This window comes from Sphaeramia orbicularis, chromosome 3 (assembly GCF_902148855.1).
Source record: "Sphaeramia orbicularis chromosome 3, fSphaOr1.1, whole genome shotgun sequence".
Taxonomy (NCBI): Eukaryota; Metazoa; Chordata; class Actinopteri; order Kurtiformes; family Apogonidae; genus Sphaeramia; species Sphaeramia orbicularis.
Window position 1 is genome coordinate 48,762,533 of NC_043959.1, and position 27,186 is coordinate 48,789,718.

At 37.9% G+C, this 27,186-nt stretch overlaps 2 protein-coding genes across 3 annotated transcripts; both read left to right on the plus strand.

The window, feature by feature from the left end:
• Nucleotides 1-349: 349 nt before the first annotated feature.
• Nucleotides 350-3,141, plus strand: clec3a (C-type lectin domain family 3, member A). The gene is made up of 3 exons (XM_030127122.1): nt 350-597; nt 700-786; nt 1,931-3,141. Exons 1-3 carry the CDS (start codon nt 357-359, stop codon nt 2,326-2,328), a joined length of 726 nt encoding a protein of 241 aa, XP_029982982.1. The 5' UTR covers nt 350-356; the 3' UTR covers nt 2,329-3,141.
• Nucleotides 3,142-3,898: 757 nt separating this feature from the next.
• On the plus strand, nt 3,899-26,760 carry usp47 (ubiquitin specific peptidase 47). 2 transcript variants are annotated; one of them, XM_030127082.1, is made up of 28 exons: nt 3,899-3,943; nt 8,963-9,157; nt 10,901-11,017; nt 11,095-11,248; nt 11,342-11,438; nt 11,530-11,675; nt 12,856-12,935; nt 13,419-13,568; nt 13,708-13,803; nt 13,899-14,051; nt 14,805-14,963; nt 15,968-16,099; nt 16,302-16,378; nt 16,650-16,705; nt 16,895-17,007; nt 17,133-17,234; nt 17,810-18,017; nt 18,158-18,273; nt 19,034-19,153; nt 19,300-20,098; nt 20,977-21,152; nt 21,235-21,315; nt 21,421-21,536; nt 21,623-21,741; nt 22,607-22,737; nt 22,884-22,931; nt 23,019-23,149; nt 25,216-26,760. In XM_030127082.1, exons 1-28 carry the CDS (start codon nt 3,899-3,901, stop codon nt 25,388-25,390), a joined length of 4,092 nt encoding a protein of 1,363 aa, XP_029982942.1. In that variant the 3' UTR covers nt 25,391-26,760. The 2 variants fall into 2 exon arrangements, with proteins under 2 accessions (XP_029982942.1, XP_029982949.1); XM_030127089.1 differs by lacking the exons at nt 3,899-3,943; nt 8,963-9,157 and adding an exon at nt 10,506-10,739 and having other exon boundaries at nt 25,216-25,390.
• Nucleotides 26,761-27,186: the final 426 nt, after the last annotated feature.

Here is a 27,186-nt window from a genome sequence, read left to right on the forward strand (position 1 = left end):
TGTCTGACACAAAAAGACATGAAAGAAACCCTTTATAATATTCATGAATTGTATGTTTTATTCCAGTTGAGTGTTGTTTGAGTGTAGAGGTGGCAGCCTTAGACTTTTTTAAGAGTTTATATCCAGATTTAATATTATTTTTCACCTGTCAAAAAGTGCAAGATGCTTTGTAATAGTGAACAAGTCAATGAATTTCCACTTTGTTTGTGAAATGAAAGGGAACACTGCTCAGTCCACCTTGTGTCAAGTAAATATTTCTCAAAATCCAGACACAAGGAAATCATTATTTGCCCCTCCAGCTTATACCTCCCTCACCTCTTCCTGATGTTGGAAAAAAACAAACAGAGTTCGAGCCAATGCAAAGGAGGACCCAGAAAGGCATACAGAGGACTGGTATATATTGGGCTATCCACAGTGTTTTTAGTTCTTTCACAGCAGTACAAGGTGTACTACTGTGTCCTGTCCTGCCTGATCCACTGGCCTCAGACATGGCTCGTCTGGCCCTCCCGGTCTTCTTCGTTCTTTGCCTCTCTTTGCTCCACTTCAGCTCCAGCCGTCCATCTCGCACCAGGAAGGCTGTGTCAGCTCGTCAGTCCGGTAACTATACACAACCCACACACTTAGTTCTTGGCAGAAATTTTTTGCTTGCTGCCAGCATTCATCTGACCTGTTTTTCTTGCTCCTCTTGTCGTGATGCAGCTGCAGATGAAGAAGATGTTAAGTCTCAGCTTGAGAGGCTGTGGCAGGAGGTGAATTCACTGAAAGAGATGCAGGCATTGCAGACAGGTACTGATCTCACTGACAAAATACAGAGAGCAGGACAGTAGATAAATCAGTAGGATTCATAAGCATTACTGCAAAACATTGCTTCAAGAACTATTTATGCATTAAGGCAGGGATTTCACGGTCAGTATAAGAGTCAGGGACATCACTCAAAAGTTTTTAGGAATGGGAATAAGCTTTCTTTTCATTGGAAAAAACACAATTATACAGTGCAAGAATTATAAATACTGACAGCAATTTTAAAAGCACTTAGGAATTAAAATAGAAAATCAGTCAAGTAAAAACACACACCCAAAAAAAAAATGAGTCCAATATCAATAAAAATGTGCAGAATGAACAGGTGTTATGCACATATTGCACATCATATAATCTGCAGAAACAGAAAAACAGACACAATATTAACCAAAAACTGACAAAAACAAGCTTTTTAAAAGTCGACTTGATTCATAATCATTGATGTGTTGTCTTCCTTTGACTTTTCTCTAAATATTGCAGTGATATTGGTCCAAATTTTTTGCAAAAATTAATAGTTTTTAGGTAAATAACAACAAAAGCCATCACAACACCTAAACTGTCTATAAATGAAGGTAAAACTCCTGCCATCATGCCCTCATCTAGCTAAAGAATTTCTTGTTATCGTCATCCACCAGCAGAGGGCAGCAGCACAACAATTAAGTTGTGAGTTGAATACTGTCCTTTCATAAAGTCCAAGTCAGCTTTATTATCAGTTTTACCGTATGTATAGCACATACAGAAGACTGGGATTGCATAACTGTAAGGTCCACGGTGCAGCAAAGAACATAGTAATATATATATATATATATGTATATATATATATATATATATATATATATATATATATATATATATATATATATATATATATATATAATTGAATTAAATATACCATAAACATAGAATATAATTATAAACAACAAAGGGCTGAAAAAAACAAATACATAATTGTTAACTTATGCCATCTAACAAAATGAAGCTACAGCATAAGGCACATGCAGACAGTAATAAAGACATTGTTAATGAACTGTTTTAAAGCATCAAAAACATTTGTCCATTACAATAATTTGCTTATCAGTGAAGAAACTAAATGTGAACTGGATATTTCAGGTTGAGTGTCTTATGTTTCCAGTTTGTCTCCGTGGCATCAAAGCTCACAGGAAGTGCTATCTCACAATTGAGGAGCCCAAACATTACCATGAGGCAAATGAAGACTGTATAGCACAAGGAGGAACCCTGGCCACTCCACGGGATGTGATGGAAAACAATGAACTGAGGGACTATGCAAAGAGGAGTGCACCGGGGTCCAAGGACTTCTGGATCGGAGTGGCAGATATAGTGAAAGAAGGCCAGTATGTGGACGTCAACAGCCAACCCATCAGCTACTTCAACTGGGACCGGACCAAGAAACAGCCCACAGGCACCAAGAGGGAGAGCTGCGTGGCCCTGTCGGTGGCTGCACAGGGGAAGTGGTACGACGAAGTGTGCCGCAGTCTGAAAAAGTACATCTGTGAATATGTCATCCCATAAAATATGACAATGGAGCAGCTGTTGTGACGATTTATGCACAAACACAAACACACACTACACACTTGTCAGATTGGCATAACAGTGGTATATGATGGCAAAAACCTGAAGTGTTTTGTCTTACTGCCTGTGTAAAGATGTTGGATGTTTCACTAGATAATCAGAATCATTTTCACTTCATGCAAAATACAAAAAAATGCATTTGTGCTATTGAAAATCTGATTTAACAGCTCATAAAGTTGGAAGAAGTTCAAATGTATGAAAAGTGTTTCATTTTGTCTAAATAATTACAATTTTGACATTTTAAACACCATTTTTTTTTATTGCTACTTATACTCACACATATATATTTATATAAAACATGTGAGGCTCCTTCTGCATTGCTTAATATTAAATAGTGATTTAAAGTGGCTGGAGTGATTTGCTCAAATGCAGCAGAAAAATATGGTGATATGATTCAGTTTTATCTGTACCACAAGAGTCAACACTGAAAGACAGACATTCAGTCAAAACTATATGCAGTCTATTGTCTCCACTTTGCCTGACGTGTCATAGGAATGAGGGAACAATCCTGGATCTCCAAAAATAAACTTTAAACAAACCCAGAGAGAATACGCAAACATCCAGTTATCAATGCTTCACCTTTTAACTATGAGGTAACTGTGAAAAATACAGTTCCAACTTTAGGACCTGAGCTCCTGCTGTGTAGATTTCACACAAGCAATATCACTGAAATAGTTTTTATTTGACTTATAGCACACCTTAAGATGTTCACAATCATCAAATATATACTTTAATGGAATATAGCTTCCATATAAAAAAAAGTAAGGTTTCACATTTCCTGGGTTTGTATGTCTACAGTTTTTTTCTTACTCCTGTCAAAATGTAGAGTGGGTCATTGCACAAGACATAAAATCACTGTGGGGTCCAACACAGTGTGGGACTCTTGGATGTGGTTCACAGTACATAAATAATAAATAAAACAAATGCAATATGTACAACATCACAATGTACTTGCTTCATATCATCATATACATATTATATCAGTGATATTTGTATAATGTGACTATCTGACAAATAGCAGAACAGCAAAAAGTAGAATTAAATAACAAAACTAATATTTTATTGAAAAACTAGTAAAATAGACGCAGTGTCAACCAGCGCCATCCTGTCATTCTCCCACAGGACCACACATTAAAGCTGTGTTTATGCGTGTTTCTGTCACGTCTGTCCTTTTAAAAACAATGAAGAAACTACTGACACGCACTCACGTCATCCTGTCGCACGCACACATCACGCACGCTGTCTGGATGGAATGTGACGCCAAAGCCCTGAGTGAAGTCTCGCGGAGTAAAACACCGGCCATTTTTCTCCATTTATAGCAGGACACTTTGTGTAACCGAGTGTGTTGCGATCACTTTGATAAGTCGACAAGTTTTGGCAAATTAAATTTCGTTATTCAAGCATCCAAACTTACAGCAAACAGGACACAAACCATGTTTGTGTTTACTGCTGCGAAGTTTTTTCGCTGACATCCTTGTCCGGATAGATGCTTGTCTAAATTGTCGCACAAATGGAAATGGTGCCTAGCGAGGAGAACCAGTTCGTACCCAAAGAGGTGAGATTATCATGGACCCTGCCCAGGTCGAGTAGTCAACCTCTGGGCGTTAGCAGTCACCCTCTCGGGTCGTTTACTTTTATAATCACAAAACTTTTCCACCACTTTGTAAGTTTGTGATCTTTGCGTATCATTTAGAAGCTAACACTCAGCGGCTAACATTAGCTAAACATGATTTGGACGGCCTATCATGACATGGCTAACCAACGTAATAGCTAACATTAGTTAGCTTCTAGTTTCGTTGCATCTCAAAGTGAGTTTATGTTGGCAGCTGAATCCGTAGCATTAAACGTTGAAAATATTACTCAGAAGTTGGTGTTTTAATCAATCAAGCGCACCTGTATTTACAATAACGCTGTTAACGATATGTTATTCCCCGAAACAAAGACGACATTTGTCAACATTAGTTAGCCAACTTGAAACTAATGCCAGCCAGTAGAATTTGGCTAGCTAACGCTATTAGCTTTCGAGCCTGTTAAATTGAAACAACTCCAGCTAATCCTTATGTTTTCGAAGGTAAACTAAATGCCGGTCACTACAATAATGTACAAGACTCTCCTTGCTGAAACAACGTGAAACCACGACACAATTCCTGAAAAATATTCACACTTTGACTTTCTCTTGCCCCTCCTTGCAGGTTGTTTTGAATGGAACTTGTAGCTCCAGTGTAAACGGTATCGTTAGCTAGTCAATTCGCTAACATTAGCATTAGCTTCCGAATTTGACGAGCTAACATTACTATAGAAGACGCAGGAGTCAGTCAAATAGGGTAACGCAGTGATGATGGTAGTTTTTGTCCCTGACATTAGGATGATGAAATTCACTGTCCGTATTTTCACACCTTCAGTTGACATTTTAATAAGATAATCAGCGCTAGCTTGTGATTGTTGTTTATGTTGCTGTGAGCTAACATTCAGTATGCTACTCAAATTTTTAAAAAATGTGAACCATCTAGTCACATTGTTGCTGTGCAGACATATTTGTTTCGTTTTAGTTGAAAATGAAACTGCTGTCGTGGTTGTCAACACTGTAGACGGATATCAGACGAATAATTGGTTGCTGACATTTCTTCTGTCAGCAGTGTGACTTAAAATATAAATGCACCAATGAAGTACTGACAGTCGTTTGGGCGTACTGTATTATACTTGGGTAGTCATTTAGGGATAGATTAGATATTCTGAGCTCATAATATTTAATTAATGGGTTTTCAATGGCATTTTGGTTGCATTTACGTCAGCTGCAGAGTCAAACGTAAAGCAGAGGACGTCCATACGTGATAGTACTGGGTTGGTGGGAAAATTGGACTGATGATGCAACTCCACCGTTATACCATCTGAATATAAATCATACTGTGCACATCGTATCAGGAGATTATTAATAATCTCATTAAATCTGACGTACATGCAATTATTTCATAACCTACAATATGCGAGTATTGAATGTTAGAGCTAGGCGCTATATTGACTCTTCAATACATTAATATATTTTCTGATGATATATAAGAAATGCATGTATCATATAGTAATACAATTTTATCACTATAATTTAATGTCTGCTACATGCACAATGTCTTACATGTTACTGTATTTTTATTACATTCTTATTGTTATTGGCACAGCTGTGTTGTTTTGCTAAGCAAGAGAGGAAGAGCACTTTAACCCATGAAGTCTCAGTGCTACTTTTGTGGCAGCTCCCAAATAAATTTTTCTCTCTACTTAACCTTTCTGAAGTTATTTTTTTGCCATTTATTATAATATTATCCTCTGTATTTTGTTTTTTCGTTGAAAATCAGGTATTTTCCTATAGTTAATTTACTGATAGTGTAGGTCTTCATAAAAGCTCTGATTAAAGTTGAGGGTTATTGTATCAAGAACAGAGAAAACAGAGGAAAAAGTGACTTCTCCGGTAAAATATTAACTAATCATAAAAACAAACCTCTAAAGAAAACTGTACAGTTATTCAAAGAAGATAGGCTTATTTTTTAGTTTATACAGAGCTTTTTTATACTTTAAAATCCATTACACTTTTGATCCTGTATATTTTCATAATAAGGGTGGGACCCTGTCTTAGCTTGTGACATCTCACACATGGCTTTCAGTTACCATGTGAACATTTAGTCCACCCTGAAGAAAATACAAAGATATATTGTGCATCACCATTCAGTGTAAAAATCCTGAGATATGGATTTTAGTGTATATTGCCTGGAGTAACAGATAGGATTTATTTTAGCTGCATTGATTACTTTCATTGTCCTTGAAATGGTCAGTTTATTAGTTGTGGAAAAAATATATTCAGTTTACTACCATAGAAGTGTAGAGACTCCAGAAAATATTCACATTTGCAAAGCTGGAAACATTAAGTGTTTACTTTATTTATAGTACTTAAGTTGATTGATTGCCTATCTAAGCAGTTATATATTCTTTTAATTCTTGACAACTAATAGATAAATGTAAAAATTGATGCAGTTCTAATTTATGTACATGCACCTTACCTTTCTCTTTTATAAGGATTTTATTTTAAAAACACTTTCAGTTCTACTTTGGAAAGACTAGGAAATAACGTGCCAGTTGATGTCCATAGCTATTTTGTTTCTTTCATGTTAACTCTGGACTAATACTGTTCTCCTTTCACTGAAGTTAATTTAAATCAAATGAAATCAATCTGCAACAGCACAAAAGATTAATACTCATTTTTATGATTAAAGTCAACAAGCTAACTTAAACATGAGATGAACATGGGATGATGTTAGCCTATAAAGCAATAGAACTGATTTTGGTGAAACAACTGAAATTCACAGTTTGTGAGTTTAAATATTAATAAGTTTGGGTTGTTGGATTTAACTAAGATACATGACATAGCACAGTCTCCTCTTTTCATTTGGGAAGTGCTGATTAAATAGTTCTATCACTTTTTCTTCAGCTGCCACCGAAACTAAAACAACTTTCCAGTGTTCACTAGCTAGTGTTACTGTTTGTAAGTTTTCTTGTGTGCGCTATGGTGAGTTGTATTTCATATTGTGTACCGTTTGTAGTCAGTTATAGCTGTTGAAATCTGGCCTGTGCTTTGCTGTACCTGTGGCTTCATGTCTGCACCTTGTGATTATATCCACGGTAAAAATAACCTTTAATCTCATAATACACTTGTGCTGCAGCTCTTTATAGGACCTGTCAGTCACATTTTGCCAAGATCACAAACCTCACAAAGAGGTTGCAAAAACTGGAGTAATGTGAATATATCCCAGTACTTATTGCTCTTTTTACCTGCTCAGAGGTTGATTTGTCCAGCAAACAGTGGCAGGTCTAGACCTACTGCTCAGCTTCATGTAACTTATGATACATGCATCACAGCAACATTCCTGAACTGATTTCATTACCTTCTCTGGTTTGAGAGGTTTAATTTCAAACCAGCCATTTGTAATTAATTTAACCACTTTAAACCATAACCCCTGCTCAGTGCATCTGTGCCTATTTTTGTTTATTTTTTTAAGGATAGACACATCTAGAATTTGAGTTATTTGTTATTAATGCTAGCTGTCTCTATACATTATTAGGGTGTGTTTTGGAGTTGCAGACAGAGTATTTTTGATGAAATGAAGAGGCTGTCTAAGGTAGTAATGCATTGGTGTGTGTACTGTGTGGGAGCTTACAATAAGGCATGGTGTTAAAGGATTGCATGCAACAGGACCATGAAGACAGTTTCTTAGCCTTGTAACCCATTTGAGCAAAGAAAAAGGTTCATATTATTTTTGCATGATGGGCAATAAATAAAATACATTCTAAAAGCTGAAAAACAAAAGCTCCATAAGTCCACTGAGGTTCATCTTACACCCATTGGATCTGGGGAAAGTCATTTACCTAGTTTTAATCCTCTGTACATCGATCTCTAATTAATTTGGCCTGGGTGATGCACGAAATGGTCTGGATTCTACACCTAAGCCTAAAAATGGAACAGAAAACCCTTTAAGATTAGACATATCTTCTAATTGACAAACCGTATTTTTAGTATCTTATTGTGTAGTGTGTATGTGTAGAAAAACTAATTAAAAAAGTGCATGATCTAATTAAAAAGTTAGCTAGATTTCACGGCAATATTTTCTATATTATACTGAGAATTCGATTGTGCTGAGTTCACTTATGGTTTGTTTTCTATTCATGAAGTTAAAATGCTTTACATCATTATATATCTGAGGAAAACAAAGCTGGCTTGGTTTTACAATTGCATGCATTTTTTTTTTTTTTTGGGAGGGGGGGTCTTGAAAGAAAAATGGGAATTAAGAATGATTCTCCAGTTGCATTGCCACCATTTTCTTCTTCAGATCATTTCAGAAACTGCTTCTGCATCGTTAATGAGAACTTGTTGGTTTTGCTGATGTTAAATTGTCACTAAAATCCAGAGAGTGGTTACTCGTGTTTTGCAGTCCAGCTGATAAGAAATCTGTCATAGTCAAATCTGTGAAGTCTCATCAAACCATGCTGACAAAAAGATTGAACGCTTGTTTCTGGAAGACTTTTGTTTTGAGCCCTAAGTGTCCAGTTTGTCACCTCCACATCTGTGAATGTTTGATAGTTTACATGATTTTTCTTGACATGCCGGTTATGTCACTGTTCGATCAGTTATTGAGATAGTTATAGTGCTTGTCCAAAAACACCTTAATGCTGGTTCTATTTTAGTGCTTTAAAAAAGATATTTTTTTTTCAAGGGGATTGCATGATGGACAGACAGCATGACTGATGATTGTTGATTTAGTTAAAATGGCGTTGATGTAGGTTGAAAACATAGACATAACTCTTAATGCTCTAATGTATAGCTACACCAGTGTGTTTTAAATCTTCATTAGGGATGAGTATCTTTCACTCTTATGCCAAGTAATTAGATCATAGCTGTACTGTGTTACAACATTGGGTGATCTTTTTCCTTTTGTGGACTGGTGACTAGTAATAGAGCTCTTTTTTTTGCTGGTGCATTTACTGTTACGTGCTGCATCATGCTAACTTTCCTCCTGATCTCCTTGACTCACAGATACAAAATGCAGCAGAGGAGCCTAGAGTGCTGTGCATAATTCAGGACACCACCAGCGCAAAGACGGTCAATGAGAAGCTGACGCTGAACCTTCCTGCTTCCACCACTCTCTCCAAACTTTATGAGGATGTTGCTCACAAAGCAGGATATGTGAATGGCACCTTTGAACTCGTCTGGGGAAATACACCAGATATGGTTAGAAAAAGTGATCAGTCTCAGCCTTTGTTAATGTTTGTTCACGTTAATCTTCACTAACTCCCTCTCAGTGTAATTATGAATCTGAAGTGGATATGAACTGAAGAGAATTCCCAGGCTAAATCAAAAGTCTGATCAACATGATTCTGACATGACATGCAGTTTTTATTAGTTATTGAAGCCAGTTAGTTAACTTAAAGGTCCACTGTGTAAGATTTAAAGGGGTTTAGGAGGATCTAATTGCAAAAGTAGAATGTAACATTCACACTTAATGCATTCAATCCACTGGTGTATAATCAGGTGAAAATAATAATCATAGTGTTGTTATCCTAAAATGAGCTATTTATATCCACATAGGGAGTGGTCCACCTACCACAGTGTCTGCCACGTTAGTAATTCAGAAAGGACTTGCCCTTTTTCTTTTGTTTCTGTTTTGTAGAGGGTGTCATCCAGCATGAAGAAGCATTACAGTCACCTGCTATGTTTGACTGTTAGTATCTCCTTAACTAAAAAGCCCAGAATTTACAAAATAGATATTGGCTTTGCCAGGTTTTGTGTGTTACAACTTCACTGCTAGTTATCAGTAAATATCACACAAAGAATCTTAAAATTATATTGATACATTTATTTTCAGATATAACAATGTATAGTTGATCCTGCCCTTTTCTATTGTGGAAAGCAGTGTTACCATGTCCTGACCTCTAAAAAATATAGGGATCTGATTAGACCTGTTGCAGTTATTATTACAAAGTCCCCATACTGCAGTTACAATACTTGAGTGAAGCTTATTTTTGTTGCCCAATTACAATGATAGTTATACAACATAGTTTACATTTTCCCACTTCCACATTTTTTTGTTGATTTAATGATATTGCATTTCTGAAGATCTGCCTGTTATTGACTGGAATTTCATTGTATATTTCAGTAGTAGGCTTTAAGTAATTTTAACAGAACAAACAGAAATGCAATTTTTATCTCTGTTCATGCGTCTTATATCAATAAGTGAATGTTCTTCTTCAATAGGTTAACTGTATGTATAAAAATCAGTCTAGTACTAGTGGCATAAACAGATCATTTGATCACCAATTAAAATGTTATTATCTTGTTGTTGGTTAAACTTTTTTGGAAATACAAATGGTGTTTAAAGATTAGTTTTGTCACTTCATTGTTATCTACCACAGACAAAGCCACTACAACAGAAGAAGAGGCTTTTTATTTACATAGACCTAGAGCTGTGGATTGAGCACATTTTAAAAGTGCTCAGTCACTAAGACTTTGTTCTGTGTTGTGTATGTTTGTGTGCATTACAACCCCCTTTCCTTAAATGAGCCCAGACTAATCCTGTTGCTGACCCAGGCCAAAGCCCAGGTGCTGTGCCTGTTGTTATCTCACTGAGTAGGTCACTGGATTAAGGTACTGTAATGTTTCCACTGCCACACTCATCCTCAGCTCAGTCAGGAGAAAGACAGAAAGTCTTCTGCTACATAGTTTTGTTCCCATGTTGACTTCAAACTGCTTTCCTCAAACATGTCGGTGCAAAGAATTTGCTGAAAATGAATTCAGTGGAAATCTAAATATTCTTGTGAGTTCTTTCACTTTGTAGCTGATAGGAAACTAGTATCAGCATTTGTTTAAAATATGTTTACTTCTACTTTATTTTCTGATTTTCAGGGTAATGTTGACCTCTAATGTCATGTTTCTGATGGTGGTTTGTGGTTTCATTATTGACCTTTACCCCCTTAGGCACCTCTGGACCACAGCAGTGACATGTCCCTCTTAGATTCGGGGTTTGAACCTGGAGGAAAGAGGAATTTCCTCCACCTCACAGACAAGGATGGAGAACAGCCCCAGGTTGCATCGGTGGGTTGGAAATAGGATTTCTCCTCTCATTGCACTTTTGTAAACCAAAGGTATTAAACTTTGAGTTATGTGTGTAGGATGAGTCAGGAACAGCAGACAGCAGTGGGTTGGATGACAGCTCTCAGGAGCGTTTTATTGGACCCTTACCAAGAGACGGCACTGCAGGATGCAGCAGTGACTACAGCAGCCCGTCTTATTCGTACTCCTCCATCCTCAACAAATCTGAGACGGGTAAAGTTTTAAATCTCTTCACATATGCACCTCTATCTTCCTTCATTTTTACACACAACCTGAAGTTACCTCATTGTTTTTGTCTCTTCTTAGGCTACGTTGGCTTGGTCAACCAGGCCATGACGTGCTATCTGAACAGCCTTCTCCAAACACTGTTCATGACCCCAGAGTTCAGAAATGCACTCTACAAGTAAGTACCTGTGCTCATACAGGTCATGTATAATTGCAGTACTGGAATGTTACAACTATGAGAAGTATTTGTAACTCATATCCATTTTTAGCTGGGAGTTTGAAGAATCGGAGGAGGATCCAGTCACCAGCATCCCCTACCAGCTGCAGAGGTTATTTGTTCTGCTGCAGACCAGTAAGAAACGGGCAATTGAGACCACTGATGTGACCCGAAGCTTTGGGTGGGACAGCAGTGAAGGTGAGTACTTCCACTCTTTGTAACTAGACCCACAAGGCTTGTATATGTGTTTGTGTCAGACAGATGTAGCCCCTAGTTGGTGTGGTTTCATGAGTACCTGTGCACCTCTGCAGAGCACTAGTGTAGGTTAAAAAATATTGGTGAAGCTTTGATTTCTGTCTGCAGAAAAACACATTTGACCAATGAAATCCTATGTTCAAAGTGATGTTACTAATTTATTACATACCAATCCTCCTACTGTAGTGTATCCATGATTTAGAATGTATTATCATTATTATATCTATGGCAAAGGACAATGTTCACCTCAAACACACTCCAGTGAGCATTGATTAGTTAGGGGTGGTTTGTGTACTTGCTAGATTAAACACTCCCAACATGACTTCAAACTGTCTGCAGTCATCCAAGATAATGTCTGCAGAGACCTTTTTAATAAAAATTGCACATGGCATCACGGATGATTTCCACAGGGCCAGTATGCGTTTTATTCATGCACAGAAATGGACAAGCAGAGTGGCAGAGCGCATTTTTGTAGCACAATGGTGAGAAATGTTTTATGTAGCCCTATTGTTCATAGAATGGGGGCATTGTTTTTCTGCCTTAAAGCTGGCAGTGGAGGTATTCACAAAGCTGAATGGACTTCTGTAAAATGGACAGTTGGTATTGTAGATCTGGTATTGTACATTTTGTTATAATACATACAAGAAACAGTATCATATATCTAACACAAGTGTTATGCAAGGAGGCCTCAAAAAGTTTGTGGATAAAGAACAGTCAGAAAAAATGGTAAAAGTTTTGATGTTTATTTTTCAACATCCATCCAGCTCCATCTGGGTCAATACACTTCTGCAAGCGTTGATACCAGCCTTTTAGTCCATCTGTGTAAAACTGAGGTCAAAGCTATTTTCTTTTTTCACTAACTTTTTGGAGCCCCCTCATACATTACACTAATGTCACTGCTATCATGTCATGTCTCCGGTTTCTAAACATTGGAATCCTATCTAAAACCACACATTAGGGCAGCATTTTCCAACCTTGTTTGGTTCAGTATCAGCAGACAAACCTGGTATAATGAGGGCTCTTGGTAATAGCAGTATAGTGGGATTGCTTTTTTAGAAGGACTAGAGAAACAGGCTATTGCATCAATACTCTTCATTATACTTTTTGTCTTTTTTCTTTTCAGCTTGGCAACAGCATGATGTCCAGGAGCTGTGCAGGGTCATGTTTGATGCCTTGGAGCAAAAGTGGAAGCAGACAGAGCAGGTAAAGTTTTTTCCCAAGACTTCTGACAACACTAAAATTCAGCAGCTTGTCTGAGAGTTTGCTCACAATCAGAACAAAAGGTCTACTGTTAAAAAAGAGAAACTGGCCAGTAAGCCCAGAGGTTAGCTGTTTATTTCAGGAGCTAACTGTAAACTGCAAACACTACATCCAGTGTGCCTATGTACAGACATGTGGTCTGTACGCAAGCTCCTGCTTATCACAAATGAATGCATGTGATTGACCCGCTTAAAAATAGCAAAAATTACATAACTTTACATTACAGGAATGTATTTACTTTTGTATTGATTATGTTTATGGCAGAAGTGAGAAAGAAAAGTAAATCATAGGTGGAGCTGAACCCAAAAAGCAAAGTGTGCAGCTGGAGAAGGAAACCTTTTGTAGATTCCACAAATGCTGCATTGTTCTACGTGTAACATTGCTGAGATTGTCTGACTGTCATGCCACTGTCACTACAACCCTCAGGCTGACCTGATCAACCAGCTGTACCAGGGGAAGCTGAAAGATTATGTGCGGTGTCTGGAGTGTGGCTACGAGAGCTGGAGGATTGATACGTACCTGGACATCCCACTTGTAATCAGACCCTTTGGAGCCAGCCAGGCCTATGGCAGTGTGGTGTGTTTCCACTGTCTTTATATCTAACATAATGTCAACAAAAAACCCATGGAAACACATTTATGCTTCAGTACTTTCAGCTCCTGCTGTTGATAAGTAATAAGCCCTAAATGTATATGAATCTCTTTTACTGCCACAGGAGGAGGCTTTGCAGGCATTCATCCAACCAGAAACTCTGGATGGGCCCAACCAGTACTTCTGTGAGCGCTGCAAGAAAAAATGTGATGCCCGGAAGGTGAGTTGAAAGTGTGAGATGGCATGACATGTAGTTCAAAGAGGACCGTGTTGTATTATTTACATGTGTTTTCGCTGATGAATGTCTCTTTCCAGGGTCTGAGATTTCTGCACTTTCCATACCTGCTGACACTACAGCTGAAGCGGTTTGATTTTGACTACACCACTATGCATCGCATCAAACTCAATGACCGCATGACTTTTCCTGAGGAGCTTGACATGAGTCCATTCATTGATGTGGAGGATGAGGTAAAGATTTTTTACTGCTTTCTTTTGTCCTCTTATATGATCTCTAGATAATGGTGGTAAAATATGTACATACTCTGTGTTTGGTAATGATGTGAGACAGTAGAGATAAAATTAGTTTTGTAGCTCTTTCTCATAGATGTAACAGCAATTTACACTAAATGGATGCTAATATCAGAATTTCAGATGTGCATCTTGCTAAATGAGATTGAATGAGATTGATGTCTTGATGCATTTCCAATTATTGGATAAATTAAGGATCTACTAATTTCATATGATACAATGCTCCAGTAATGTGATGCAGTGTTTTTCAGAATGATACAGTCCCATGTTAAAGAATATGATTCTATACAATTCAGTTTATAAGACATAGTAGTATTTAATTTGACTTCTAAAAACACTTGAAGTCTTCACAAATAGTAAAATAAAACAAGGCCAAGACACTACTTCACATCAAGCTGCCTTTTCTGATCCGCTTCCAATTACACTTTTATAACATACCTCAGTCCAAAATGATTTTTGCTTGAGGAGTTAAGGTGAGAGTGTGAAACATTTCCTAGATTAGGAATAAATCTACCCATAAACATAAAATGACTGAAAATGACAGAAAATCTTTGGTCATAATTCTAAATAATTACATCTACAAGTAATTAGTGACATGAAAGACATAAACATATGGTTCAGCAACTTACAGTCCTTGTGTATCAGTTTGTTGCCCTCTCTTACTGGTCTTTGTCAAAAATGCCTCCTCTGTAGAAGTCGCCCCAGACCGAGAGCTGCACTGACAGTGGAGCTGAGAATGAAGGCAGTTGCCACAGCGACCAGATGAGCAATGATTTTTCCACTGATGATTGTGTGGATGAGGGCATCTGCCTGGACAGCAGTGGCAGCTCAGAGAGAGCGTTGAAACCAAAGGTAATTATTTATCCTTAGTATTTACTATATAAAGAGATCTTAATATTGTAAATATTTGTTGGAATGTACACAAACACAGTTATGTGGACACAGGTGGGATTTTTTTCTCAGTGGACACAAATACTAAAGGCGGAAGAGCTGAAGATTGAGTGGTTTGATGAATATTAAAATGAACTGAGTCACATACTTTGGCCCTAAGTCACCAGATCCAAGGCCAGTTTAACATTTTTTGAGTTGTATTGTAAAGGCTATGGTGTTTTTTTCCTCTTTGTTGCTTATTAAATGGAAGAAGTATTATCACAGTATTATCTCTTTTCCGATTGGAGCGGTTTCTGATTTCGACATGTTTCAACATGCTGATAATATTCAGGTTTTAGACACACAGCAGCCTCTTCCCTGATCATGGTGAGCTCTGTTTGAACAATAAACGACTATCTAACATTTTGTCAAGGGTAGAGTTGCATGTTCAAAAGAAAAACCAACATTTCTGCTCAGAGGGAGAAACATTACGTGTGGAAATATCACAAAAGCATCCTTTTCAGGAAGGTAGAGTGAATGAAAGAGAGGCTTTTTAACACAAAGAACAAAATGTCATAAGAAATTCCATCTTGTTATATATTGACAGGGTAAACGGTCAGTTAGGACATGGCTAACTGGAATATGTAACCTGGAATTTCAGTGGATTTTTTTTTTTCTTTTTTTAGCTTTAACATCTCAGAAGAAATTGTGGAATTGAATAATTCCAAATAATTCCAAATAATTTAATTTTTGGAAGTTGATAACTAGAATAGAATAGAGAGAATAGAAATAGAATTGAGGGCTCTGCCCAAGAGATCAATCAAGTCCTATCTAATCTAATCTCTAAAGAATATTTGGTGCTTCAAAACAGTCATTGAAACCTGAACAGTAATTCAAGGCTTTGCTTCTACAAGTCTGAACATGCATGAATCACATGTTTTTGTGGTTTCTTTATTTTAAATATGTTTTCCCCCTGTTTACCACAGAGTTTGCTGACCTTTGAGCTGTTTTCTGTCATGGTCCATTCGGGAAGTGCTGCAGGCGGCCACTACTACGCCTGTATCAAATCCTTCAGTGATGGACAGTGGTACAGTTTCAATGATCAGCATGTTAGCAAGGTCAGTCCCAGCCTTTGAGTAAATTATTTTGTACTTTTACAGCACTTACTGTAAATGTCAGGCAGAATGATTGATCGGACTCGGGCTAGTAGTGACTACATGCTCTTAATTAACTGGGTCACAGATGGACTACATTGTAACTTTGATATACAACTTGAAATGTCAGCATCTTTTAACATTTCTGCACATTTCTGTCGGACAGATTACACAGGATGATATAAGAAAGACATATGGTGGTTCCTCAGGGAGCAGAGGCTACTATTCCAGTGCCTTTGCAAGGTCAGTTGTCTCATATTGGTTTTCATCTCCATTAGTGTTGACATGCATCACATAATTACATTGCTTTTGAGTCTTTAATATTATTATTATTATTATTATTATTATTATTATTATTATTATTATTGTTGTTGTTGTTATTTACATATTTTTAAAGGCAAAAAAATCAGGGTTCTTGTTTACTTATGAATAATCTCCTAGTTCTTTCACTGTTTTCTGTATGCTTTTATATATTCCACATTTACTAATAAGATATCTTTTTTTTTCTCTGCAGCTCTACAAATGCATATATGCTGATTTACAGGTTAAAGGATCAGTCAAGGAATGCAAGTAAGGAATTAATATTTAATGTCATCTTTGCCACAATTACTGAAACAACAGTCAAACATGATCATTTATGATGGTGTTAAGATGTTTTCCCATGTCTGTTTTCTTCACTTCTTTTCATGCAGTTGACAGTTGTTTCTCTTGACTTCCCTTTGACTGTAGTGTTAATATGTAGTCTTTTGTACTTCTTAGAGTATTTAGCGGTGGAAGACTTCCCAGAGCACATAACGAGTTTAGTTCAAAAGGAGAAAGAGTCTGAGGAGCAGGAGAAGAGACAGAGGGAGATTGAGCGCAACACTTGCAAGGTACATTGTCCTTTAGCTTTACTCAAGCACTGTTCACACTTTTGCTGCCGAGTTAAAATCAGATAATGCTTTTTTTCCTTTTGAGACTGTTTTTAACTGTTTCAACTAATGCTTTTCACCTTCAGATTAAGCTCTTCTGCATGCATCCAGTGAAAATGATGATGGAGAGCAAGCTGGAAGTGCACAAAGACAAAACTCTCAGAGAGGCAACAGAGATGGCCTATAAGGTTTGTTGTTAATTAATCTGTACAATCTGATTTTTTTTTTCTCCAATGGCAGAGCTTGTCCATGCCATACATTTTGGCAGGTGGTTGTAAATCGAATGCAATAGAAAAAAAGATCCTTCTGCCTTCAGTCTCTAAACTCAACAATAATGTAACCTGGACAAAGATGCTTTGTAAAATGGTCTGGGCTTTTCGTATAGAGGCCCTGCAGAGCCTTAAGGAGTCTTAAATGTAGTGTTTGATGTATTAAAGAGTGTAATTGTAGAGGGATGGGGTATTAAATTTTATCAGAGGCAGAATTAAAGAGAAATGTATGTATATATTTTTTATTTAGCTGATATTTTTTCCTACCACTGCATTGACCATTTTTATTACACATAATAGAGATGAGATGTCACCTGCAACTATGTTTGCTCTATTTTCTGATGTCTAGATTATTGATTTATTTATGTATTTTTTCTCTAGAGAGGTGTTAAAAGGTCTTTGATGGAAATTATTACTGAAAATTTATAGACACCTTGATGTAGGTACATTTTCCAAAATGACAAGAGCTGAACAGTGTGTGTTGTGTGCCTCAGCTGATGGAGCTGGAGGGAGTGGTCCCTCTGGACTGCTGTCGATTGGTGAAATATGATGAGTTCCATGAGTATCTGGAGCGCTCCTACGAAGGTGAGGAGGACACACCGATGGGCCTGCTGCTGGGAGGAGTTAAGTCCTCGTACATGTTCGATCTGCTGTTGGAGACTCGCAGGCCAGAGCAGGTGTTCCAGCCTTACAAACCTGGAGGTCAGTGAAGCGACTTATTTTATCAGGAATGTCTAAAAGTGATGAAGGGTTTAAGACCTTAGTGCCACACAAATAATTAAAATAAACAACGTTACAGGAGAGACCCTAATTTTAGATACAATTCTTCTTCGTTCCTCCAGAAGTGATGGTGAAAGTTCACGTTGTGGATCTGAAGAGTGAGACCATCGCTGCTCCAATCAGTGTGCGGGCGTACCTGAACCAGACCATCACTGAATTCAAACAACTTATTGCACAGGTTCTCTACTCTTCCCGTCCTCATTTATTTTCATTTCAATCATCCAGACAGAGAATCGAGCATTTTAAAGCCCAGTTCAGACCAAAGGCTCACAGTTACTCTTTTAGGACACTGCACTAAACAGTTGTTGCATTGCCAACTGGCTTTTCTCAGCTCCTCTGAAGCCAACTGAAGGCACTGGCTGAGACTTGTCAAGTCATTACTAACTGTTGTAAAGAAGATAGTGTCATGTTTTCCTCAGTCCTCAGGGCCTGTAGCTCAAACATTAGAGAAAAACATGTTGCTGCTGCTGTATCTGATACTTCTCCTGTGTCAATACTTTGTGTTTTTTGTTTATTAGAGATGATGCCATAAAAATTGGAGCTGCTCCAAGAATGAACCAGAAAAATTCTCCTTTTTTTTTTTTTTAAACATATTTTCAACATTTTATCAATACTAGAAATGCAGTTGTCTTATGTAACTCTCGTGTAACCCTGCTTCATATTTAAGATACAACAAAAATATATCCAGCGGCAACAATAAGTACACAGATTCTCTGCTATTGACATGACACATCAGAAGGACAGTTCATGCAAGTAGATGCCAGTTTCAACTCGTCCTACTGAATGCTTGGTCTGAACAGGTTTTTTTTTTTTTTCCACTCTAAAGTTTTTTTCTGAAGTTCAGTTCTTTGTATTTTGTGTGTGTATTGGGAGTTTTAGCACATATCTAAAAACAATGTGTGATCAATCCTATAGACTATGAATATATGTCTTTTCAGGCTACAGGACTTTCTGCAGAAACCATGCGTGTGGTCCTGGAGCGCTGCTATAATGACCTCCGGCTCCTCTATGTCCCAAACAAGACACTGAAAGCTGAAGGGTTCTTCAGGAGTAACAAGGTCCCTTTATTGTATTCAGTTTACATCTGATATTGTAAATCATTCTCTTTGTGATTGTTATGGGTTTTTCATGCATATTGGGTAATGAGGAAAAACCTGTTTTCATACCTCTACTAATATCCTTTTTTTTGGTGTTGCCTCACTAGGTTTTTGTGGAGAGCTCTGAGTCGACAGATCATCAGGTTGTATTCACTGACTCACTCCTGTGGAAACTGTTGGATCGTCATGGGAATACAATCCGGCTCTTGGTCTTACTGCCTGAACAGTCCCCTGGTACTTTGGCTAACAGAACTCTTTGCCAAAAAGCAAGTGGTGACTCTGATGTGGCCTTCGAGGGCTCAAAGGGTAACAGAAAGTCTGTTGAGGCGATTCTCGAGGAGAGCACTGAAAAGCTGAAGAACCTGTCTCTTCAGCAACAGCAGGGATCCAGCACCAGTGACAGCCAGAAAAGTTCTGATGCCAGTGACTTTGAACACATCGAATCTCCGACCCAAGAGGCTGACTCGAACTCTTCTCTGTGTGTGGCGGCAGACAACAGAGAGCTGGAGAACCGGATCAGGGCGACACCCGGGGGCAGCGGTGGCGCCTCAGACCCAGAGAACCACTTCACCTGTGAGGAGCGCTCGGACTCTGAGGTCAACAACGACCGCAGCACCAGCTCTGTGGACAGTGACATCCTGAGCTCCAGCCACAGTAGTGACACATTATGTAATGCAGACAGTGGGCCCATCCAGCTCGCAAACGGCCTGGACTCGCACAGCATCACCAGTAGCCGACGCTCCAAAGCCCACGAGGGCAAAAAAGAGACCTGGGACACTGCTGAAGAAGACTCTGGAACAGACAGCGAGTACGATGACAATGGGAAGAGCAAAGCTGAGGCTCAGTACCTGTACTTCAGAGCGGAGCCCTGCTCTCAGGACGAGTCGACGTGGGATGCACAAAAATGTATGGAATGTGTGTTTATGAGACAATGTTTTAATACACATTTTAACAGTAGGGTTATAAAAAAACAGAGGTGGTAGTTAAGTAGTACTATTGTTCTTACCACAGTAGTAACCAGGTTATAGCTTTATATTTACAATGACATATAACATCGTAATATTTTGGAGAAATACGCTATCCTGCACTTGGGCTAGCTGATGTGAAATAAGTAAAGAAAAGTGATACACACATGCAAGGCTATGAAATACTGAGGTGAAAAAGAACTGACTTCTGCAACTTAACATCAAACCAAAAAAAATAAATAAATAACAAATTAATATGTGGAATTTGGTTCAGGTTAACAATCATTTTTTTTGTAATACAGTCAGTGTTTTCCAGTAACACAGCATAAGGTAGTTGAGTATTAAATTAATGAATGTTTGGTCAACTATGGAGATTACCAGTGATAGTTGGCTATAGTATTGTGAAAAAAATCAATATATATTACATCATTATCCCCATTAATGTCATCATATTATTGTTTCAACTCAGATCATAAAACTGTTAAATTATGAGTAGGTTATCATAATTGTTTCCAAAATATTCTACCTTTACTGATAGTTTTGCCTCATTGCTGTCTTTAACTGTGTTTTGTCATTGTTAGTCCTGTTGGTTTTGGTCCATTATTATGTTACATGAATTTGTCTAATTTTAAATGAATTCTTAATACACAATTCCATGGTTATTACTTTGGTATTTATATTGGAAGTCATAGAACTATTAGCTCACTACTGTGCAATAGTGCTTTTTTTCCCCCATTCATTGGGTGAAAATCTGTGTTGGTGTGTTATCATATTGTGTTAAACTAATGTGTAATTATTGTTTGCAATAATTAATTTCAGGTTTAGTGGTTCATGTGGACAAGAGGATAACATTAGCAGCTTTTAAGCAGAACCTTGAGCCATATGTGGGAGTCGCATCAACACAGTTCAAGGTGTTTCGAGTGTATGCCAACAACCAGGAGTTTGAGAGCGTACGGCTTAATGAGACGCTGTCATCATTCTCTGATGACAACAAGGTTAGCAGGGTTTTTAACTGACTGAGTGGATTTTAGGGGTTTTTGTTCCAAGTTGCACTTACTGATGTTTTTATTTCATCAGATAACTATTCGACTTGGAAGAGCCCTTAAAAAGGGTGAATACAGAGTTAAAGTGTATCAGCTACTAGTGAATGAACCAGAGGTAAGAGCACTATTATTTCTTACATTTTTTTTGTTGCAATATCCAGCAAATTATCTGTACGTTATTGCACATATTAACAGTCCAGTGCTTGTCGGTCTTTTGTAGCCCTGCAAGTTCCTCGTGGACACGGTGTTTGCCAAGGGCATGACTGTCAGACAGTCGAAGGAGGAACTGCTTCCTCAGCTCAAAGAGCAGTGCAAGCTTGACCTCAGTATTGAGAGGTAAGAGGACAGACACTGATCTAACTAATGTAACTTGAGAGAAGAGACTTGGATATATTAAAAGCAATTTATTTGTTTGTGTTCAGGGTTCGTCTCAGGAAAAAAACATGGAAGAACCCAGGAACAGTGTTTCTAGATTACCACGTCTACGAGGAAGACATCAGCATCTCCTCCAACTGGGAGGTTTTCCTGGAAGTCCTCAATGGTAACAGTCTAATGCATACTGCTGTTATTGCATGTTTTTTTCCCCTGTACTTGGGGCTTATTAAGTTGTTGTCAAGTTTAACTCTTTAAAATGTACATTGAAGTTGGTTTTTGATCAGCCTTTTTATCTCCCTTTTTTATGCTGTGGCATAAACAAAGGTTGTGTGACTGTCTGAAAAGAAATTCATTTGATGGTTCAAAAGCTGTTTGAAACTGGCAGTCCTGGTAAATCAATAGTCATTTACCTTAAATGACAAACAGGTTTGAATAGATAGACAATACACATCAGGTGGATTTCCATAATCTGGAGCAAATAAACAAGGGAGTGTGTTATCATTAGAAGGTGAGGATATGCAGTGGTATAGATAAGATAATACGCATCCCTAATAAACAGAGGTAAAGAAATAGACCATTTTGTTGCCGTTTTCCAAATAAAATATTGTAACAGCCTTTTCTGCCTTTGGATGATACAAGCTACATTTGAGTGTTTTGGACTTGTTTTTACCACCAGTTATATTTGCTCTAAGGGAATATTCAGGAAGATGTAAGGAGTCAGTCAGCTGATCAGTCATGAATGAATTGAAAATAAATAATTTTTCTTATTACACAAATTAGGTAAAAACCTCTTCATGTCACCGCATCTGTGAAATCTAGAAGGTCTTTATAAAAACATTGTCCAAACATGTTTCTAATATAATGAGAATTAAGAAAAATACTTGGTGTAATATTAGAATGTTTAGCTACTAATTCAGGCAAAGAATGTAGTTTCTCTCAGTCAGTTGTGAAATCTCATGTTATATTATATAATATGTTAAACACTATGGTGGGTTGGAACACTTTCTGATTGGCTCCATCCTCTTTTTCAGAACCAGAGAAGATGAAGTCCATGTCTCAGCTGGCTGTTCTGACCCGGAGATGGAGTCCTGCTACAATGAAGCTCGGGCCTTTCCAGGAAGTGATTCTAGAAAGCAGCAGCGTAGAAGAACTCAAGGAGAAGGTACGTCTGTGTCTTACTAGATGGGATTTGTGCTGTTTAAGTGTTGCATATCATGAAGGTTCTCCCTCCTCCTTTAACATTAATTTTATCAAGACAAAGATAATTCACATGGTGATCATGACAAATGTCTTTTTTTTTATTTGCAGCTTAGTGAAATAAGCCAAATTCCTCTTGAAAACCTGGACTTTGCAAAGGTATGTTCATTATTTCGTCTCTCACATGTCAGACAGTTTTCTTTGTTTTGTTGCTTTACTGAGGCTGCTTGTGTTTGTCCGGTGCAGGGCAGAGGGACGTTTCCTTGTGATATCTCTGTGTTGGAGATCCATCAGGATCTGGACTGGAACCCTAAGGTGTCCACTCTTAATGTGTGGCCTCTGTACATCTGTGATGATGGAGCTGTGGTTTTCTACAGGTAAATACACAGGCAGTCTAAGCACACATTGATGCACAGGAACACAGGTCTGGCAGATGTTGAAAGTATTCTACTTTATGAACAAAGCATTGGACTGCGAATAACTGGGAAAGCATTTCGGATTAAGGCGGGGCTGGGCAGTTTAATGAGTTTTTTTCAAACAAAATAAAGGATGGGATGACTTAAAATTATAGTTTGACATTGCGTTACATAACCTGTTTCACCACTAAAGTCATGCCATTCTTTACATCCATCCTCTCTTCTTGCTGCCTGGTACAATCTAATTTGTTCCTCCATAGTTGTATAATGAGCGAAGCATATTTTTAATACTTCTTGCGATGATGTAAAACACATCTAATAGGCTTTGCTCTGTTGCTTCAGCAAATCATTTGTACAGTGAAGCAATCTAAACTCATCTAAACTTTATTTCTGGGGTGGTATGCAAACCTCTGGGGGTTAAAGGAATGAAATGGCACATTTTTAGCACTGAAAGACTCTGAAGAATCACTATCATCAAACATCAATACATTAATAGCTGAGTGACACTAAAGCTACAGCAGGAAGAAATTTAAAGCGACAACATGTCCCTTCTGCAGCTCTCTCTTCTGTCCAAATCAATAGACTAAATATGAGTACAGATAAAAAGTGAATCCAAAATATTATGGGAACTGCCATGTTGCTTCTGTCTCGAGTAATAGTCATGTCTGTAATTTGTAATTCAGTAATTAAAGCTGTCAGCTGTTGTTATTTAACCTACCTGCTTCTCTATAAACACCTGTGACTGACCAGAATTTTGAGTCTTGATTTGCTTCAGACAGTGAACAGACTTGGTGTTGAAATTTTGATTCAGGTCTGACCAGTTGAATTCCAATATTTGCTAAAAGGTAATTAAGCACTGAAGCTTTGATGCTAAATCCATGCACAAAATCTACACAGTTCCACTGAAGAGACAAAAATGTCCCCCAGCCCACCCAATTTTTAGTGCTACATAATTAGTCAAATCACAGTGTAATTATATAATCACAAAAGGCTACAATTTAATCAAACTAAGAAAAAATATATGTGGGAACATGCAACGGACTCACCTGCTAATTATCAACTCCCATCATAAAGAAATGACCGACCAGCCAATAACCATACAAAATAAGCAGGTCAAAACAAAATAAGCACCATCTGTTCTATGGTTCAACCCTACCTTTTTTAAATATCTTTTTATTTCACAAAAGAAATCATCCAGATACAGTATGTACATAGTGAAACTGGGTCTTACTTTTTGCAATTCTCCTTTGTGCACTCTTCCTGCCTCCCACCCCTACAGGAATAAACCAACTAAACACATGCAAAAGTCACAAGCCAAAAACGTAAAAGTCTGAATATAAGAAGAATAAAAAGAAAAATATTATATATATATATATATATATATATATATATAGATATAGATATAGATATAGATATATAGATAGATAGAGAGATAGATAAAAATCATCATCATCACAATAACAGTAATAGGAGTAACAGCATAAGCATGAGCATAGTGATGCATGCTGTAACATAAATAGGGCAGTATTCATGACATACAAACTCAAACTTTCTCCGTACCGGAAAGTAAAGGCAACGAAAATTCATTGAAGAGATGGCCACGATTACATTTATCCAAAGTCAGTTTTTCTAAAGGTAAAAAAGAAGACAATTGAACATAGAAAATCTTAAAAGATGGAGGGGAGTCATTCTTCCAGAATAAAAGTATGTATTTCTTTGCAAAGTAAGTAATCAAAATTAGTATCCTGCATTTTTTATGATCTAACTGTAAATTACATGTCATTTAGTAAATATAAACTGCTGCTTACATCACATTGTATGTCTAAGACTGATTGAGTGAAAGAGTGAATTGAGCTCCAATAACTTTTTTAAAAGGTCGCAGTCCCAGAACATGTGCATGAATGTTCCTTCCCTCTTTTTGCATCTATGGCACACTGATGAGATATCCCTTGGTATTCTATGCATTTTTATTGGAGTTAGGCTTGAGTCCCCTTTAATCATCTCCACTGTGTTCATTTCCGGTGCAGGGACAGCACCGAGGAGCCCATGGAGCTGTCTGAAGAGGAGCGCAATGAGCTGATGAAGAAAGAAAGCAGCCGCCTGCTCAAGACCGGACACCGCGTCAGCTATTCACCACGCAAAGAAAAAGCCCTCAAAATCTACCTGGACGGAGGCCCTGCCAAGGACCCAGGACAGGACTGAAGCACAGACCGCCGCTGCTGGTTTTTGGCTCGTCTGGATGCTGCGGCGTAGCGACCAGACCTGGACTCAGTCTGAGCATCAGGCCCGATAATGACTTGAACTTCAAGCAGCGTAGTGAGGCTGATGAGCTCTCAGCCTCCACTCTGAGTGCCACGATGGACTCAGACACCCTATTGTGCACTATAGTGTATTGTACTGTAAAGTTTAAAGGGAAGTACAAAAGCTATTCAATACAGAAAAAAAGAAATCAAATACTGTATAGACAAATCAACTGAATGCAAAGTTCCAGAGGTGGATGCAGAGATGTCGGGCCTGGAGGGCATCCATCATGTCCATTGAAGTCTCCTGTCTCATTTTACTTCAGTCTCTCTCTCTTCTGTCACCATTTCTGTTCCTGTTTTGGGGAGAAAGTGTTAATTCTGATTCATCTGTGATTGTCTTGTTAGTCCATATGCTCACACTTCTGCCGTACTGCTACTGGAGAAACCATTATTAATGTAACACTCTTGCATTGCTCATGTTCCTTTTAATACTACAAAACTGACAGTACATACAACCCCAGTCTTCCTCTGGAGACATAATCCTCACTTTCTGTGACTTGGAAGAGTTGAGAAGTCATTCATTTGAATAAAAAAAAAAAAGTAACAATTAAGAGTTGATGAACTGCTCCTCTAATGCCGGAGTAATGTGTCGTAACGGGTCGTCATTACCGCTCAGTAGGAGCTCTGCCTCTGTTACATCACTTCCACTAGATTTAGTGATACATAAGCCATTGGTCCTTTCATACAAAAAAGTACAATGAAGCAAAACCCAGTAGACTACGTTAACAAACTCCTTGTTTTGTTTCTGTTTGTTGTAAATTATTATTTTTGCTCCTGACTTAATCATCGTTGGGTCTTGTGAGGCACCAGGCACACATCTGTTGTCTATATTAACCTTTAATTTAGAAAGTGGATTTCTTTGTTTTTGCACCATGTGAACTGGGTATTCTTCAAGTGTGTGTGTCCGTCTGTAAGTATGTGTGTATGTGTGAGTTGTACTGAGGGGAGGGGGCTCTACGGGGGGTAGGGGGTTCCAGGGAGCGTGAGGTTGTTTTGGCACTTCTACTGCTGCTGCTTGATAGACTGACCCCAGAGGCTGCAGAAGTCATCTGGATGCCTCAGTCTGCCTGGGCTCCTGCTCTGAGGACTGAAGCTCAGCAGCCCAGTCCCTCTGGGCTTCTGACGCTGCCACCAGCTTTCCACTGTAGAAATGCCAATATCTGAAGATTTTTTTTTTTTTTTTTGTTGATGTTTATTTCTCTGAGATTTAAATCCTGTGTGAAAATAGTTTAAGATGATTTTAGAAATGAATTAAAAATGCTTTTTTTTTTTCATAACAGCAGTTTTCTGTCACAGTTAATTGAAGGCTCACCGTGTAAGATTTAGTTAGATCTAATGGCTGAAAAGGATTGTAATATTTAGTCATGTTTTCTTTGGTGTATAATCTCATGAATTTAAGAATGGTGTTTTTGTTACCTTTTAGAATGAGCTGTTATTACCCAAAGGAGGACTGGATCTCTTCCACAGATCCTTCTATGTTGGCCTGGTTTTTAAGTTATTTTACAGCAGGTGACATACAGTGTTTATAGCGCATTACTGTCACTCAATATACACATCATCCATAACATGACCACTGACAGTCAAAGTGGTATTAATTTAGATAATGTCATTCCAATGGGACCTGTCAGTGGGCGGGATAATCCCTTGAGACACAGTGATGCATTTTTATTTTATTTTACTTTACTTAGAATTTAT

Excerpts from the sequence above, each read along its gene's own strand:
- usp47 (XM_030127082.1), top strand. The coding sequence starts at position 3,899 with ATGGAAATGGTGCCTAGCGAGGAGAACCAGTTCGTACCCAAAGAG. Across the intron at positions 11,249-11,341 it reads CCTCAACAAATCTGAGACGG|GCTACGTTGGCTTGGTCAAC; the intron begins GTAAAGTTTTAA and ends GTCTCTTCTTAG. Across the intron at positions 21,316-21,420 it reads TACTAGTGAATGAACCAGAG|CCCTGCAAGTTCCTCGTGGA; the intron begins GTAAGAGCACTA and ends GGTCTTTTGTAG.
- clec3a (XM_030127122.1), top strand. The coding sequence starts at position 357 with ATGCAAAGGAGGACCCAGAAAGGCATACAGAGGACTGGTATATATTGG. Across the intron at positions 598-699 it reads TGTGTCAGCTCGTCAGTCCG|CTGCAGATGAAGAAGATGTT; the intron begins GTAACTATACAC and ends GTCGTGATGCAG. Across the intron at positions 787-1,930 it reads GATGCAGGCATTGCAGACAG|TTTGTCTCCGTGGCATCAAA; the intron begins GTACTGATCTCA and ends TTATGTTTCCAG.